The sequence below is a fragment of the Salmo trutta genome, chromosome 12 (assembly GCF_901001165.1).
Source record: "Salmo trutta chromosome 12, fSalTru1.1, whole genome shotgun sequence".
NCBI lineage: Eukaryota > Metazoa > Chordata > Actinopteri > Salmoniformes > Salmonidae > Salmo > Salmo trutta.
In genome coordinates, this window is record NC_042968.1 from 94,391,945 (window position 1) to 94,410,592 (window position 18,648).

The 18,648-nt window shown below is 48.0% G+C and overlaps 1 protein-coding gene and 1 long non-coding RNA gene across 3 annotated transcripts in view; both read right to left on the bottom strand.

Moving 5' to 3' along the window:
* paxbp1 (PAX3 and PAX7 binding protein 1) overlaps positions 1–18,648 on the bottom strand; it is a 54,081-nt gene that overhangs the window by 3,669 nt on the left and 31,764 nt on the right. For both annotated transcript variants that reach the window (XM_029770393.1, XM_029770394.1), the window contains exons 10-15: positions 15,560–15,675; positions 9,556–9,755; positions 9,298–9,445; positions 5,281–5,402; positions 2,535–2,611; positions 2,184–2,250 (exon numbers count right to left, since the gene is read on the bottom strand). In XM_029770393.1, coding sequence (XP_029626253.1) covers positions 2,184–2,250; positions 2,535–2,611; positions 5,281–5,402; positions 9,298–9,445; positions 9,556–9,755; positions 15,560–15,675 — 730 coding nt within the window. The remainder of the gene's footprint in view (positions 1–2,183; positions 2,251–2,534; positions 2,612–5,280; positions 5,403–9,297; positions 9,446–9,555; positions 9,756–15,559; positions 15,676–18,648) is intronic.
* LOC115204674 (uncharacterized) lies at positions 6,297–6,890 on the bottom strand. Its single transcript, XR_003880423.1, has 3 exons — positions 6,810–6,890; positions 6,431–6,654; positions 6,297–6,323 (listed from the first exon to the last, which is right to left on the bottom strand). It is a non-coding gene; the product is annotated as an uncharacterized LOC115204674 (long non-coding RNA).

An 18,648-nucleotide genomic window follows, 5' to 3' on the forward strand; every position in this document is an offset into this window, starting at 1 on the left:
AAGCTGATATTTCTGTGAATTACAGCATGACCACTATCAGGGCTCCCAACTAACATTTTCCCCTGCTGGTACCAGTAACTTTTCCAGTTCGTGGCATCAGCCTATCATTTGGTCGTACTATAGATTTTTTTCTTCATGCCGTCACACAATATATATATGTTTTTGTTATTTTATATATTGTAAGTTTTGAGGCTATATTTGGTATTTTATTAGGATCCCTATTAGCTGTTGCAAAAGCAGACTAATTCAACAGAGCATCTCTTCATTACAGACAGACCTCTCCCCATCTTTACAACCACTTAATCTATATGTTTTGACCATGACAGTTTACAATCTAAGGTAACGACAAGTAATTTAGTCTCCTCAACTTGTTCAACAGCCACACCATTCATTACCAGATTCAGCTGAGGACTAGAACTTAGGGAATGATTTGGACCAAATACATAGTTCTTAGTTTTAGAGACAAGGCAGATGACACACCAAAGAGACTCATCAACTGTCAGAAAGGCAAAGAAACCTTCTTGCCCTGAACCCAGACCGCTGTCAGTATAGGGTCAGTAATAAAGCCCTTTTGTGGGGGGAAAAACTAATTCTGATTGGGTGCGCCCCGATCCCCCAGTGGAGTGGGTGGGGGGCCCCGACCCCCCAGTGGAGTGGGTGGGGGGGCCCGACTCCCCAGTGGGCGGGGCCTGTGCCCTCCAAAGCCCACCCATGGTTGTGTCTCCGCTGAGTCATGTGAAATCCATAGATTAGGTCCTAATTAATTTATTTCAGTTGACTGATTTCCTTCTACGAACTGTAACTCAGTAAAATCTTTTAAATTGTTGCATGTTGTGCTTAAATACAGTACTTAAATATAGCACCTACTCATTCAAGAGTTTTTCTTTATTTTTACTGTTGTTTTCTACATTGTAGAATAATAGTGAAGATATCAAAACTATGAAATAACACATAAGGAATAATGTAGTAACCAAAAACAAAAAGTTCTAAATCAAAATATATTTTATATTTCAGATTCTTCAAAGTAGCCACCCTTTGCCTTGATAACAGCTTTGCACACTCTTGGCATTCTCTCAACCAGCTTCATGAGGTAGTCACCTGGAATGCATTTCAATTAACAGGTGTGCCTTGTTAAAAAGTTAATTTGTGGAATTTCTTTCCTTCTTAATAAATTTGAGCCAATCAGTTGTGTTGTGACAAAGTAGGGGTGGCATACAGAACGCAGCAGGCCCCAGCGAAACAGATACAGACAAGGAGACACATTCATTAGAGGAATTAGGAGGATAATATATTTCACGGTTTGACCAAATCATGGTTTTAACCTCCTAGGAAAAAAATGCGTATTTTTTAAATATTTTTTATGAGGTGACCATGTAGAATGTACAGCTCGTACCGATGCAACTAATACAACAACAACAACAAAAATAAAAACATATCTAAACTCAAAAGGGTTGCAATAATATGCGACAAGTTAAACGATGTCCCATTAGAGCCGTGCTGTGGTCCTGGTAACCAGTCAGTTCTTCCCCTTATTTTATTTCACCTTTATTTAACCAGGTAGGCAAGTTGAGAACAAGTCCTTTATTTAACCAGGTAGGCTAGTTGAGAACAAGTCCTTTATTTAACCAGGTAGGCAAGTTGAGAACAAGTCCTTTATTTAACCAGGTAGGCTAGTTGAGAACAAGTCCTTTATTTAACCAGGTAGGCTAGTTGAGAACAAGTCCTTTATTTAACCAGGTAGGCTAGTTGAGAACAAGTCCTTTATTTAACCAGGTAGGCAAGTTGAGAACAAGTCCTTTATTTAACCAGGTAGGCTAGTTGAGAACAAGTCCTTTATTTAACCAGGTAGGCTAGTTGAGAACAAGTCCTTTATTTAACCAGGTAGGCAAGTTGAGAACAAGTCCTTTATTTAACCAGGTAGGCTAGTTGAGAACAAGTCCTTTATTTAACCAGGTAGGCTAGTTGAGAACAAGTCCTTTATTTAACCAGGTAGGCAAGTTGAGAACAAGTCCTTTATTTAACCAGGTAGGCTAGTTGAGAACAATGTACAGGTGCAGTGATCTGTGAGCTGCTCTGACAGCTGGTGCTTAAAGCTAGTGAGGGAGATAAGTGTTTCCAGTTTCAGAGATTTTTGTAGTTCGTTCCAGTCATAGGCAGCAGAGAACTGGAAGGAGAGACCTTACCTTGACACAGGACCAGAACTGTCTTTGGAAGAAGAGGTACGGACCACTGTTCTTATTCTCCAACACACTGGAAGACACCAAAAACAGAGATACTTCCTCTAACCAATCGAATGGCTTCTCAAGACATTGAATAGTGGATCTCTCTCTCTCTCACTGTGTCACAGGAGCATTTTTAAACTCGTATTAACACCCTGGCTGAACGTTCTGTTTATTTCCCCCTTAGCTCGATGAGTTGATTATGTGAATCAGCTGTGTCGGGCTAGGGGGGGGGGGATAAAAACAACAAAACGTGTACCAGGAATGAATTTTAGAAACTAGGGGACAAGTAGAGGAACAGTGTTTGTGACTCACTTCTTAGGGTAAAGAGGTAAAAACACGTCGTCATCGAGAGTCCTTCTGGTCCTCAATACGATGGTCTTCAGAAACTCCTGGAGGAGGGAGAGAGGTGAGATGGAGAAGGAGGTGAGAGAGGCAGGGGGAGAGGTGAGAGAGGGAGAGAGAGGTGAGATGGAGTTGAGAGGCAGGGGGAGAGGTGAGAGGCAGGGGGAGAGGTGAGATGGAGAAGGTGAGAGGCAGGGGGAGAGGTGAGATGGAGAAGGTGAGAGAGGCAGGGGGAGAGGTGAGAGAGGGAGAGAGAGGTGAGGGAGAGAGAGGTAAGATGGAGTTGAGAGGCAGGGGGAGAGGTGAGAGGCAGGGGGAGAGGTGAGAGGCAGGGGGAGAGGTGAGATGGAGAAGGAGGTGAGAGAGGCAGGGGGAGAGGTGAGAGGGCAGGGGGAGAGGTGAGAGGCAGGGGGAGAGGTGAGATGGAGAAGGAGGTGAGAGAGGCAGGGGGAGAGGTGAGCGAGGGGGAGAGGTGAGGGAGAGAGAGGTGAGATGGAGTTGAGAGGTGAGATGGAGGTGGAGGTAAGAGAGGCAGGGGGAGGGGTGTGGGGATAGAGGTAAGGGGGAGGGGTGTGGGGATAGAGGTAAGGGGGAGGGGTGTGGGGAGAGAGGTAAGGGGGAGGGGTGTGGGGAGAGAGGCAGGGGGAGGGGTGTGGGGAGAGAGGTAAGGGTGAGACCATGATCACGTTAGAATCCAGCTTGGAATATACTTATGTTACCAGAACATATTGATGACTTTACATGTATAATAAATGTAGTGTGTTGGGGTCAAGGGAGGGTGGATGAGAACGAGGCCTACAGAAAGTTACTGAGTGATAAAGAGGAGGGTGGATGAGAACCAGGCCTACAGAAAGTTACTGAGTGAGAAAGAGGAGGGTGGATGAGAACCAGGCCTACAGAAAGTTACTGAGTGATAAAGGTGGAGGGTGGATGAGAACGAGGCCTACAGAAAGTTACTGAGTGAGAAAGGTGGAGGGTGGATGAGAACGAGGCCTACAGAAAGTTACTGAGTGAGAAAGGTGGAGGGTGGATGAGAACCAGGCCTACAGAAAGTTACTGAGTGAGAAAGGTGGAGGGTGGATGAGAACGAGGCCTACAGAAAGTTACTGAGTGAGAAAGGTGGAGGGTGGATGAGAACGAGGCCTACAGAAAGTTACTGAGTGATAAAGAGGAGGGTGGATGAGAACGAGGCCTACAGAAAGTTACTGAGTGAGAAAGGTGGAGGGTGGATGAGAACGAGGCCTACAGAAAGTTACTGAGTGAGAAAGGTGGAGGGTGGATGAGAACGAGGCCTACAGAAAGTTACTGAGTGAGAAAGGTGGAGGGTGGATGAGAACGAGGCCTACAGAAAGTTACTGAGTGATAAAGAGGAGGGTGGATGAGAACGAGGCCTACAGAAAGTTACTGAGTGAGAAAGGTGGAGGGTGGATGAGAACGAGGCCTACAGAAAGTTACTGAGTGATAAAGGTGGAGGGTGGATGAGAACCAGGCCTACAGAAAGTTACTGAGTGAGAAAGGTGGAGGGTGGATGAGAACCAGGCCTACAGAAAGTTACTGAGTGATAAAGAGGAGGGTGGATGAGAACGAGGCCTACAGAAAGTTACTGAGTGAGAAAGAGGAGGGTGGATGAGAACCAGGCCTACAGAAAGTTACTGAGTGAGAAAGGTGGAGGGTGGATGAGAACGAGGCCTACAGAAAGTTACTGAGTGATAAAGAGGAGGGTGGATGAGAACGAGGCCTACAGAAAGTTACTGAGTGAGAAAGGTGGAGGGTGGATGAGAACGAGGCCTACAGAAAGTTACTGAGTGATAAAGGTGGAGGGTGGATGAGAACCAGGCCTACAGAAAGTTACTGAGTGAGAAAGGTGGAGGGTGGATGAGAACCAGGCCTACAGAAAGTTACTGAGTGATAAAGAGGAGGGTGGATGAGAACGAGGCCTACAGAAAGTTACTGAGTGATAAAGGTGGAGGGTGGATGAGAACCAGGCCTACAGAAAGTTACTGAGTGATAAAGGTGGAGGGTGGATGAGAACCAGGCCTACAGAAAGTTACTGAGTGAGAAAGGTGGAGGGTGGATGAGAACGAGGCCTACAGAAAGTTACTGAGTGATAAAGAGGAGGGTGGATGAGAACGAGGCCTACAGAAAGTTACTGAGTGAGAAAGGTGGAGGGTGGATGAGAACGAGGCCTACAGAAAGTTACTGAGTGATAAAGAGGAGGGTGAAAAGTTAAGTCTGTCAGAACATGTTACTGTTAAATCTCATGGATCCTATGGAGAGGGTCAAAGGGCAACAGTCTGGGTTCAGTCACCACTGATAAGGAAGGACAACCGTGGAGTAGGGAGGAATACGGGCCGAGGTCAGGTGAAGTGACAAGGAACAGGTCTGTTAAACACCACCTAAATTCCTGCCTAGCAACAGAGATGGCCGTCTAGATGTGTAATGAGATGACTGCGCCTAATAGGAGGATATAAATATATGGACTTGTGTAAACATGTCGTTGTCTGCTTGACCCAGTGGGTGAATAAACTTGGTTTGAGCTTTACTAGTCGTCCGTGAGTTTTACTCTGTCAGAATCTAACAAACATTAAAAACATCAAATGGTTAAGAAAAAAACTGTTCCATTTCAATACTAGGCAGCCGAGGGACTTCAGAACAGCAGGGTGTGTGTGTGTGTGTGTGTGTGTGTGTGTGTGTGTGTGTGTGTGTGTGGACTAACCTGTGTGTTTCTGTTCTCTCCATTCAGAACAGTAGGATATCCTCTGAGGAGTCTGGTCACAAAGCTCACTAGTCTAGTTGTCTGACTACTGGACAGAGGATCCCACACCTGCTCAGCTAGCACTGCAGAGACAGACACAGAGAGAGGGAGGGAGACAGAGAGGGAGACAGACACAGAGAGACAGAGAGGGAGACAGAGAGGGAGACAGAGAGGGAGACAGAGAGGGAGACAGAGAGGGAGACAGAGAGGGAGACAGAGAGGGAGACAGAGAGGGAGACAGAGAGGGAGACAGAGAGGGAGACAGAGAGGGAGACAGAGAGGGAGACAGAGAGGGGAGACAGAGAGGGGGAGACAGAGAGGGGGAGACAGAGAGGGGGAGACAGAGAGGGGGAGACAGAGGGGGAGAGAGAGGGGAGAGAGAGGGAGACGTAAGAAATTCATTTCTGCTGTCTAAGGGATGGTTTCCCTGATCAATGGAGAATGTGTTGTGTGTGATATTTAGTCACAACTAGCTCTCTCCACTATAAAAGACAGTAGGTTGATACCTGCTAGTCTGGCAGTATAACTCTCCACTATAACAGACAGTAGGTTGATGTATTACCTGCTAGTCTGGCAGTATAACTCTCCACTATAACAGACAGTAGGTTGATACCTGCTAGTCTGGCAGTATAACTCTCTCCACTATAACAGACAGTAGGTTGATGTATTACCTGCTAGTCTGGCAGTATAACTCTCCACTATAACAGACAGTAGGTTGATACCTGCTAGTCTGGCAGTATAACTCTCCACTATAACAGACAGTAGGTTGATGTATTACCTGCTAGTCTGGCAGTATAACTCTCCACTATAACAGACAGTAGGTTGATGTGTTACCTGCTAGTCTGGCAGTATAACTCTCCACTATAACAGACAGTAGGTTGATGTATTACCTGCTAGTCTGGCAGTATAACTCTCTCCACTATAACAGGCAGTAGGTTGATGTGTTAACTGCTAGTCTGGCAGTATAACTCTCCACTATAACAGACAGTAGGTTGATGTATTACCTGCTAGTCTGGCAGTATAACTCTCCACTATAACAGACAGTAGGTTGATGTGTTACCTGCTAGTCTGGCAGTATAACTCTCCACTATAACAGGCAGTAGGTAGATACCTGCTAGTCTGGCAGTATAACTCTCCACTATAACAGACAGTAGGTTGATGTATTACCTGCTAGTCTGGCAGTATAACTCTCCACTATAACAGACAGTAGGTTGATGTATTACCTGCTAGTCTGGCAGTATAACTCTCCACTATAACAGACAGTAGGTTGATGTATTACCTGCTGGTCTGGCAGTATAACTCTCCACTATAACAGGCAGTAGGTTGATGTATTACCTGCTAGTCTGGCAGTATAACTCTCCACTATAACAGACAGTAGGTTGATACCTGCTAGTCTGGCAGTATAACTCTCTCCACTATAACAGACAGTAGGTTGATACCTGCTAGTCTGGCAGTATAACTCTCCACTATAACAGACAGTAGGTTGATACCTGCTAGTCTGGCAGTATAACTCTCCACTATAACAGACAGTAGGTTGATGTATTACCTGCTAGTCTGGCAGTATAACTCTCTCCACTATAACAGACAGTAGGTTGATACCTGCTAGTCTGGCAGTATAACTCTCCACTATAACAGACAGTAGGTTGATGTATTACCTGCTAGTCTGGCAGTATAACTCTCCACTATAACAGACAGTAGGTTGATGTGTTACCTGCTAGTCTGGCAGTATAACTCTCCACTATAACAGACAGTAGGTTGATGTGTTACCTGCTAGTCTGGCAGTATAACTCTCCACTATAACAGACAGTAGGTTGATACCTGCTAGTCTGGCAGTATAACTCTCTCCACTATAACAGACAGTAGGTTGATACCTGCTAGTCTGGCAGTATAACTCTCCACTATAACAGACAGTAGGTTGATACCTGCTAGTCTGGCAGTATAACTCTCTCCACTATAACAGGCAGTAGGTAGATACCTGCTAGTCTGGCAGTATAACTCTCCACTATAACAGACAGTAGGTTGATGTATTACCTGCTAGTCTGGCAGTATAACTCTCCACTATAACAGACAGTAGGTTGATACCTGCTAGTCTGGCAGTATAACTCTCTCCACTATAACAGGCAGTAGGTTGATACCTGCTAGTCTGGCAGTATAACTCTCCACTATAACAGACAGTAGGTTGATGTATTACCTGCTAGTCTGGCAGTATAACTCTCTCCACTATAACAGACAGTAGGTTGATACCTGCTAGTCTGGCAGTATAACTCTCCACTATAACAGACAGTAGGTTGATACCTGCTAGTCTGGCAGTATAACTCTCCACTATAACAGACAGTAGGTTGATGTATTACCTGCTAGTCTGGCAGTATAACTCTCTCCACTATAACAGACAATAGGTTGATACCTGCTAGTCTGGCAGTATAACTCTCTCCACTATAACAGACAGTAGGTTGATGTATAACCTGCTAGTCTGGCAGTATAACTCTCCACTATAACAGACAGTAGGTTGATGTATTACCTGCTAGTCTGGCAGTATAACTCTCTCCACTACAACAGACAGTAGGTTGATACCTGCTAGTCTGGCAGTATAACTCTCTCCACTATAACAGACAGTAGGTTGATGTATTACCTGCTAGTCTGGCAGTATAACTCTCCACTATAACAGACAGTAGGTTGATGTATTACCTGCTAGTCTGGCAGTATAACTCTCCACTATAACAGACAGTAGGTTGATGTGTTACCTGCTAGTCTGGCAGTATAACTCTCCACTATAACAGGCAGTAGGTTGATGTGTTACCTGCTAGTCTGGCAGTATAACTCTCCACTATAACAGACAGTAGGTTGATGTATTACCTGCTAGTCTGGCAGTATAACTCTCCACTATAACAGGCAGTAGGTTGATGTATGACCTGCTAGTCTGGCAGTATAACTCTCCACTATAACAGACAGTAGGTTGATGTATTACCTGCTAGTCTGGCAGTATAACTCTCTCCACTATAACAGACAGTAGGTTGATGTATTACCTGCTAGTCTGGCAGTATAACTCTCCACTATAACAGGCAGTAGGTTGATGTGTTAACTGCTAGTCTGGCAGTATAACTCTCCACTATAACAGGCAGTAGGTTGATGTGTTACTTGCTAGTCTGGCAGTATAACTCTCCACTATAAACAGACAGTAGGTTGATGTGTTACCTGCTAGTCTGGCAGTATAACTCTCCACTATAAACAGACAGTAGGTTGATGTATGACCTGCTAGTCTGGCAGTATAACTCTCCACTATAACAGGCAGTAGGTTGATGTGTTACCTGCTAGTCTGGCAGTATAACTCTCCACTATAACAGGCAGTAGGTTGATGTGTTACCTGCTAGTCTGGCAGTATAACTCTCCACTATAACAGGCAGTAGGTTGATGTGTTACCTGCTAGTCTGGCAGTATAACTCTCTCCACTATAACAGACAGTAGGTTGATGTATTACCTGCTAGTCTGGCAGTATAACTCTCTCCACTATAACAGACAGTAGGTTGATGTATTACCTGCTAGTCTGGCAGTATAACTCTCCACTATAACAGACAGTAGGTTGATGTATTACCTGCTAGTCTGGCAGTATAACTCTCCACTATAACAGACAGTAGGTTGATGTATTACCTGCTAGTCTGGCAGTATAACTCTCCACTATAAAAGACAGTAGGTTGATACCTGCTAGTCTGGCAGTATAACTCTCCACTATAACAGACAGTAGGTTGATGTATTACCTGCTGGTCTGGCAGTATAACTCTCCACTATAACAGGCAGTAGGTTGATGTATTACCTGCTAGTTTTGGCAGTATAACTCTCCACTATAACAGACAGTAGGTTGATGTATTACCTGCTGGTCTGGCAGTATAACTCTCCACTATAACAGACAGTAGGTTGATGTATTACCTGCTAGTTTTGGCAGTATAACTCTCCACTATAACAGACAGTAGGTTGATGTATTACCTGCTAGTTTTGGCAGTATAACTCTCTCCACTATAGCCGGCAGTAGGTTGATGTCCACGTCTCCTTTCTTCATCCCACTCTGCTCCTCACAGCCATAGAACAACAGCGACTCAAACCACAACATGTACTCGAAGTTAGCACACTTCTCCTAGAGAGGGAGAGAGAAACATTTGTTTGTTTACTTGGGTGTGTCATATTAAATTGTGGCCAGAATTGTGCCCCCCCCCCACACCCCCCACACACACCCGTATTACATACCTGTAGAGGGTTCCACGTGATGAGCTGTAGTCGTACTAGGGGGTTGAATAATTTGGGCAGACACAGTCCGATGTAAGCATCTCTGTAGCAGGTGAAGTAGAGATGTCTCCACACCTCAAAACGACTCTTGATACTGTCCAGAGAATGGAAGTCCTCCAGTACATCCTCAAACACCTTGTTACTCTCACGCACTACACGATCTGGAAATAAACCAGATAAACATATATCACACTACACGATCTGGAAATAAACCAGATAAACATATATATCACACTACACGATCTGGAAATAAACCAGATAAACATATATATCACACTACACGATCTGGAAATAAACCAGATAAACATATATATCACACTACACGATCTGGAAATAAACCAGATAAACATATATATCACACTACACGATCTGGAAATAAACCAGATAAACATATATATCACACTACACGATCTGGAAATAAACCAGATAAACATATATCACACTACACGATCTGGAAATAAACCAGATAAACATATATCACACTACACGATCTGGAAATAAACCAGATAAACATATATCACACTACACGATCTGGAAATAACCAGATAAACATATATCACACACGATCTGGAAATAAACCAGATAAACATATATCACACTACACGATCTGGAAATAAACCAGATAAACATATATCACACTACACGATCTGGAAATAAACCAGATAAACATATATCACACTACACGATCTGGAAATAAACCAGATAAACATATATCACACTACACGATCTGGAAATAAACCAGATAAACATATATCACACTACACGATCTGGAAATAAAACCAGATAAACATATATCACACTACACGATCTGGAAATAAACAGATAAAACATATATCACACTACACGATCTGGAAATAAACCAGATAAACATATATCACACTACACGATCTGGAAATAAACCAGATAAACATATATCACACTACACGATCTGGAAATAAACCAGATAAACATATATCACACTACACGATCTGGAAATAAACCAGATAAACATATATCACACTACACGATCTGGAAATAAACCAGATAAACATATATCACACTATATACCATCCCCAGATCAACCACTACCACTACCGGAGATAATACCATCCCCAGATCAACCACTACTGGAGATAATACCATCCCCAGATCAACCACTACCACTACCGGAGATAATACCATCCCCAGATCAACCACTACCACTACTGGAGATAATACCATCCCCAGATCAACCACTACCACTACTGGAGATAATACCATCCCCAGATCAACCACTACCACTACTGGAGATAATACCATCCCCAGATCAACCACTACCACTACCGGAGATAATACCATCCCCAGATCAACCACTACCGGAGATAATACCATCCCCAGATCAACCACTACTGGAGATAATACCATCCCCAGATCAACCACTACCACTACTGGAGATAATACCATCCCCAGATCAACCACTACCACCACCAGAGATAATACCATCCCCAGATCAACCACTATTGGAGATAATACCATCCCCAGATCAACCACTACCGCTACTGGAGATAATACCATCACCAGATCAACCACTACCACTACTGGAGATAATACCATCCCCAGATCAACCACTACTGGAGATAATACCATCCCCAGATCAACCACTACCGGAGATAATACCATCCTCAGATCAACCACTACCACTACCGGAAATAATACCATCCCCAGATCAACCACTACCACTACTGGAGATAATACCATCCCCAGATCAACCACTACCACTACTGGAGATAATACCATCCCCAGATCAACCACTACCACTACCGGAGATAATACCATCCCCAGATCAACCACTACTGGAGATAATACCATCCCCAGATCAACCACTACCGGAGATAATACCATCCTCAGATCAACCACTACCACTACCGGAAATAATACCATCCCCAGATCAACCACTACCACTACCGGAGATAATACCATCCCCAGATCAACCACTACCACTACTGGAGATAATACCATCCCCAGATCAACCACTACCACTACTGGAGATAATACCATCCCAGATCAACCACTACCGGAGATAATACCATCCCCGATCAACCACTACCGGAGATAATACCATCCCCAGATCAACCACTACCACTACCGGAGATAATACCATCCTCAGATCAACCACTACCACTACCGGAGATAATACCATCCCCAGATCAACCACTACCACTACCAGAGATAATACCATCCCCAGATCAACCACTACCACTACCAGAGATAATACCATCCCCAGATCAACCACTACTGGAGATAATACCATCCCCAGATCAACCACTACCACTACCGGAGATAATACCATCCCCAGATCAACCACTACCACTACCGGAGATAATACCATCCCCAGATCAACCACTACCACTACTGGAGATAATACCATCCCCAGATCAACCACTACCACTACAGGAGATAATACCATCCCAGATCAACCACTACCGGAGATAATACCATCCCCGATCAACCACTACCGGAGATAATACCATCCCCAGATCAACCACTACCACTACCGGAGATAATACCATCCTCAGATCAACCACTACCACTACCGGAGATAATACCATCCCCAGATCAACCACTACCACTACCAGAGATAATACCATCCCCAGATCAACCACTACCACTACCAGAGATAATACCATCCCCAGATCAACCACTACTGGAGATAATACCATCCCCAGATCAACCACTACCACTACCGGAGATAATACCATCCCCAGATCAACCACTACCACTACTGGAGATAATACCATCCCCAGATCAACCACTACCACTACCGGAGATAATACCATCCCCAGATCAACCACTACCACTACCGGAGATAATACCATCCCCAGATCAACCACTACCACTACCGGAGATAATACCATCCCCAGATCAACCACTACCACTACCGGAGATATTACCATCCCCAGATCAACCACTACTGGAGATAATACCATCCCCAGATCAACCACTACCACTACCGGAGATAATACCATCACCAGATCAACCACTACCACTACCGGAGATAATACCATCCCCAGATCAACCACTACCACTACCGGAGATAATACCATCCCCAGATCAACCACTACCACTACCGGAGATAATACCATCCCCAGATCAACCACTACCACTACTGGAGATAATACCATCCCCAGATCAACCACTACCACTACTGGAGATAATACCATCCCCAGATCAACCACTACCACTACTGGAGATAATACCATCCCCAGATCAACCACTACCACTACTGGAGATAATACCATCCCCAGATCAACCACTACCACTACTGGAGATAAAGGGTCTGAAGGTGAGAGGTAGAAGGGTCTGAAGGTGAGAGGTGATAGGGGAGAAGGGTCTGAAGGTGAGAGGTGATAGGGGAGAAGGGTCTGAAGGTGAGAGGTGATAGGGGAGAAGGGTCTGAAGGTGAGAGGTGATAGGGGAGAAGGGTCTGAAGGTGATAGGGTAGAAGGGTAGAAGGGTCTGAAGGTGAGAGGTGATAGGGAGAAGGGTCTGAAGGTGAGAGGTGATAGGGGAGAAGGGTCTGAAGGTGAGCGGTAGAAGGGTCTGAAGGTGAGCGGTGATAGGGGAGAAGGGTCTGAAGGTGATAGGTGAGAAGGGTCTGAAGGTGAGAGTTGATAGGGTAGAAGGGTCTGAAGGTGAGAGGTGATAGGGTAGAAGGGTCTGAAGGTGAGAGGTGATAGGGAGAAGGGTCTGAAGGTGATAGGGTAGAAGGGTCTGAAGGTGAGAGGGGAGAAGGGTCTGAAGGTGAGAGGGGAGAAGGGTCTGAAGGTGATAGGGGAGAAGGGTCTGAAGGTGAGAGTTGATAGGGGAGAAGGGTCTGAAGGTGAGAGGTGATAGGGGAGAAGGGTCTGAAGGTGATAGGGGAGAAGGGTCTGAAGGTGAGAGGTGATAGGGGAGAAGGGTCTGAAGGTGAGCGGTGATAGGGGAGAAGGGTCTGAGGTGATAGGTGAGAGGGAGGTGAAGGTGGAGGTGAGGGTAGAAGGGTAGAAGGGTCTGAAGGTGAGAGGTGAGCGGTAGAAGGGTCTGAAGGTGAGAGGTGATAGGGTAGAAGGGTCTGAAGGTGAGAGGTGATAGGGGAGAAGGGTCTGAAGGTGATAGGGGAGAAGGGTCTGAAGGTGAGAGGTGATAGGGGAGAAGGGTCTGAAGGTGAGAGGTGATAGGGTAGAAGGGTCTGAAGGTGAGAGTTGATAGGGTAGAAGGGTCTGAAGGTGAGAGGTGATAGGGGAGAAGGGTCTGAAGGTGAGAGGTGATAGGGTAGAAGGGTCTGAAGGTGAGAGGTGATAGGGTAGAAGGGTCTGAAGGTGATAGGGTAGAAGGGTCTGAAGGTGAGAGGTGATAGGGGAGAAGGGTCTGAAGGTGAGAGGTGATAGGGGAGAAGGGTCTGAAGGTGATAGGGTAGAAGGGTAGAAGGGTCTGAAGGTGAGAGGTGATAGGGTAGAAGGGTCTGAAGGTGAGAGGTGATAGGGTGAGAGGTGTAGGTAGGTAGAAGGGTCTGAAGGTGAGAGTTGATAGGGTAGAAGGGTCTGAAGGTGAGAGGTGATAGGGGAGAAGGGTCTGAAGGTGAGAGGTGATAGGGTAGAAGGGTCTGAAGGTGAGAGGTGAGAGGTAGAAGGGTCTGAAGGTGAGAGGTGATAGAGGAGAAGGGTCTGAAGGTGATAGGGTAGAAGGGTCTGAAGGTGAGAGGTAGAAGGGTCTGAAGGTGAGAGGTGATAGGGGAGAAGGGTCTGAAGGTGAGAGGTGATAGGGGAGAAGGGTCTGAAGGTGAGAGGTGATAGGGTAGAAGGGTCTGAAGGTGAGAGGTGATAGGGGAGAAGGGTCTGAAGGTGAGAGGTGATAGGGGAGAAGGGTCTGAAGGTGATAGGGTAGAAGGGTCTGAAGGTGAGAGGTGATAGGTAGAAGGGTCTGAAGGTGAGAGGTGATAGGGTAGAAGGGTCTGAAGGTGAGAGGGGATAGGGTAGAAGGGTCTGAAGGTGAGAGGTGATAGGGGAGAAGGGTCTGAAGGTGAGAGGTGATAGGGTAGAAGGGTCTGAAGGTGATAGGGTAGAAGGGTAGAAGGGTCTGAAGGTGATAGGGTAGAAGGGTCTGAAGGTGAGAGGTGATAGGTAGAAGGGTCTGAAGGTGAGAGGTGATAGGGGAGAAGGGTCTGAAGGTGAGAGGTGATAGGGGAGAAGGGTCTGAAGGTGAGAGGTGATAGGGGAGAAGGGTCTGAAGGTGAGAGGTGATAGGGGAGAAGGGTCTGAAGGTGAGAGTTGATAGAGGAGAAGGGTCTGAAGGTGAGAGGTGATAGGGTAGAAGGGTCTGAAGGTGAGAGGTAGAAGGGTCTGAAGGTGAGAGGTAGAAGGGTCTGAAGGTGAGAGGTGATAGGGGAGAAGGGTCTGAAGGTGAGAGGTAGAAGGGTCTGAAGGTGAGAGGTAGAAGGGTCTGAAGGTGAGAGGTGATAGGGGAGAAGGGTCTGAAGGTGAGAGGTGATAGGGGAGAAGGGTCTGAAGGTGAGAGGTGATAGGGGAGAAGGGTCTGAAGGTGAGAGGTAGAAGGGTCTGAAGGTGAGAGGTAGAAGGGTCTGAAGGTGAGAGGTGATAGGGTAGAAGGGTCTGAAGGTGAGAGGTAGAAGGGTCTGAAGGTGAGAGGTAGAAGGGTCTGAAGGTGAGAGGTGATAGGGGAGAAGGGTCTGAAGGTGAGAGGTGATAGGGGAGAAGGGTCTGAAGGTGAGAGGTGATAGGGGAGAAGGGTCTGAAGGTGAGAGGTGATAGGGGAGAAGGGTCTGAAGGTGAGAGGTGATAGGGGAGAAGGGTCTGAAGGTGAGAGGTGATAGGGGAGAAGGGTCTGAAGGTGATAGGGGAGAAGGGTCTGAAGGTGAGAGGTGATAGGGGAGAAGGGTCTGAAGGTGAGCGGTGATAGGGGAGAAGGGTCTGAAGGTGAGAGTTGATAGGGGAGAAGGGTCTGAAGGTACCTCTCTCCAGACAGTACGATGTGAGGTCAGTCGATGTCTCCTCATCATCGGAGGACAGCCCCTCTAGATGCTCCGCCCTCTTCCCGTTCTGCTCCCGCGCCTGCCGCCGCCGCGTTCTAGACCCGCCCACAAACAACGTCAGCCAATCACACAAGACATTGTATTTATTTTTAATTATTATTATTATTTTTTTTATAGAAAACACGGAAGAGTGTTTTTTTATTAGTGAATTTACATTTATGAATATGACATTTTTCCATTAGCACAATTACATTTATAAGGTAAAATTGTTTTTTCTTTATTATGGTTAAGGAAACCGAACAGCACATTCTCCCATAACAAAACAAAAGTCATCAAAGAATATTAACAATTATAAAACTGTAAATATCTTTCCATAATTGTTTTACATGTAGAAAAATGCCAAAATTAATGTGAAACTGTTTCTGGATGCTCAACACAAAAAGTACAATCAATATTACATGTATTTTTTGAGTTTCTTCAGGTAATACATATGGATCATTCTGAAAGAGACCTCTTTGACCTTGTTAACAAGAAAGTATTTGTGTGGTAATAACCAGACTTTTTCCCCCCCAACAGATATTAGTGACCATTGTATTCCAGTAATTTGTGACATAAGGTATGGATACAATCTCCCATATGAAATAAAGCATGAACAGACCTGTTGTTCTGAGGGAGAAACATATTTTCCCTATTGGAGAGTCAACTGGATTAAGGGAGGGCAGGTCAAGAAGGTGAGGTCTGGCTACACCTCTAAATAACATGAGCGAGTTCCAGATGGAATAGCATCAAAGACTACAGCAAACTCTCTAGGTGTAACAGGGATATTGTAACAAGATTTTTTTTTTTTTTTTAAATCCTCATAATTGAGTAACAGTCTTTCTGCATTAAAAAGTTGACTCGCCAGCAAGGATATGATTATTAAACCAGTTCTTAGACAAAATAAAAACTTGTTTCTATACAAAATATCCTTATTGCTCCAAATGAAAATTATGTTTATATATTAATAACGACCACGCTATGAATCTAATCAATGTTATAGTTACAGAGTAACATAAAATTGAAGTCACCAAACGGGAGAATATATAACGAGGGATGAAATTCCAAATTGAAGTTGGATTCTTTAAAAAAAAAATGTTCAGCCCAATTTATCTTAAAAGTATTATTCAAAGTAGGAAAACCTAAAAAAAAAAAAAGAAACCACCATATTCATGTGTTCATTACGACAGATTTCCTAATATAACGTGTACGATTTTTTCCAGATTAAGTTGAAAAGCACCTGGTCAACCACTTTACCTATTTTGTTGTCAAGATATAGGGGACTGGAAAGCGTGGAGGGGAGGGGACCGGGCAGCGTGGAGGGGAGGGGACCGGGCAGCGTGGAGGGGACCGGGCAGCGTGGAGGGGGACCGGGCAGCGTGGAGGGGAGGGGACCGGGCAGCGTGGAGGGGAGGGGACCGGGCAGCGTGGAGGGGACCGGGCAGCGTGGAGGGGACCGGGCAAGCGTGGAGGGGACCGGCAGCGTCAGCGTTGAGGGGAGGGACCGGGCAGCGTTGAGGGGAGGGGACCGGGCAGCGTGGAGGGGAGGGGACCGGGCAGCGTGGAGGGGACCTGGCAGCGTGGAGGGGAGGGGACCTGGCAGCGTGGAGGGGACCTGGCAGCGTGGAGGGGAGGGGACCTGGCAGCGTGGAGGGGGAGGGGACCGGGCAGCGTGGAGGGGACCGGGCAGCGTGGAGGGGACCGGGCAGCGTGGAGGGGAGGGGACCGGGCCGCGTGGAGGGGAGGGGACCGGGCCGCGTGGAGGGGACCGGGCAGCGTGGAGGGGACCGGGCAGCGTGGAGGGGAGGGGACCGGGCAGCGTTGAGGGGAGGGGACCGGGCAGCGTTGAGGGGAGGGGACCGGGCAGCGTTGAGGGGAGGGGGACCGGGCAGCGTTGAGGGGAGGGGACCGGGCAGCGTGGAGGGGAGGGGACCGGGCAGCGTGGAGGGGAGGGGACCGGGCAGCGTGGAGGGGAGGGGACCTGGCAGCGTGGAGGGGAGGGGACCTGGCAGCGTGGAGGGGAGGGGACCTGGCAGCCGTGGGGGGAGGGACTGGCAGCGTGGAGGGAGGGGACCTGGCAGCGTGGAGGGGAGGGGACCGGGCAGCGTGGAGGGGAGGGGACCGGGCAGCGTGGAGGGGAGGGGACCGGGCAGCGTGGAGGGGAGGGGACCGGGCAGCGTGGAGGGGAGGGGACCTGGCAGCGTGGAGGGGAGGGGACCTGGCAGCGTGGAGGGGAGGGGACCTGGCAGCGTGGAGGGGAGGGGACCTGGCAGCGTGGAGGGGAGGGGAACTGGCAGCGTGGAGGGGAGGGGAACTGGCAGCGTGGAGGGGAGGGGACCGGGCAGCGTGGAGGGGAGGGGGACCGGGCAGCGTGGAGGGGAGGGGACCGGGCAGCGTGGAGGGGAGGGGACCGGGCAGCGTGGAGGGGAGGGGACCGGGCAGCGTGGAGGGGAGGGGACCGGGCAGCGTGGAGGGGAGGGGACCGGGCAGCGTTGAGGGGAGGGGACCGGGCAGCGTGGAGGGGAGGGGACCGGCAGCGTGGAGGGGACCTGGCAGCGTGGAGGGGAGGGGACCTGGCAGCGTGGAGGGGACCTGGCAGCGTGGAGGGGAGGGGACCTGGCAGCGTGGAGGGGAGGGGACCTGGCAGCGTGGAGGGGAGGGGACCTGGCAGCGTGGAGGGGAGGGGACCTGGCAGCGTGGAGGGGAGGGGAACTGGCAGCGTGGAGGGGAGGAGACCTGGCAGCGTGGAGGGGAGGGGACCTGGCAGCGTGGAGGGGAGGGGACCGGGCAGCGTGGAGGGGAGGGGACCGGGGCAGCGTGGAGGGGACCTGGCAGCGTGGAGGGGACCTGGCAGCGTGGAGGGGAGGGGACCTGGCAGCGGGGAGGGGAGGGGACCGGGCAGCGTGGAGGGGAGGGGACCTGGCAGCGTGGAGGGGAGGGGACCTGGCAGCGCGGAGGGGAGGGGACCTGGCAGCGCGGAGGGGAGGGGACCTGGCAGCGCGGAGGGGAGGGGACCTGGCAGCGCGGAGGGG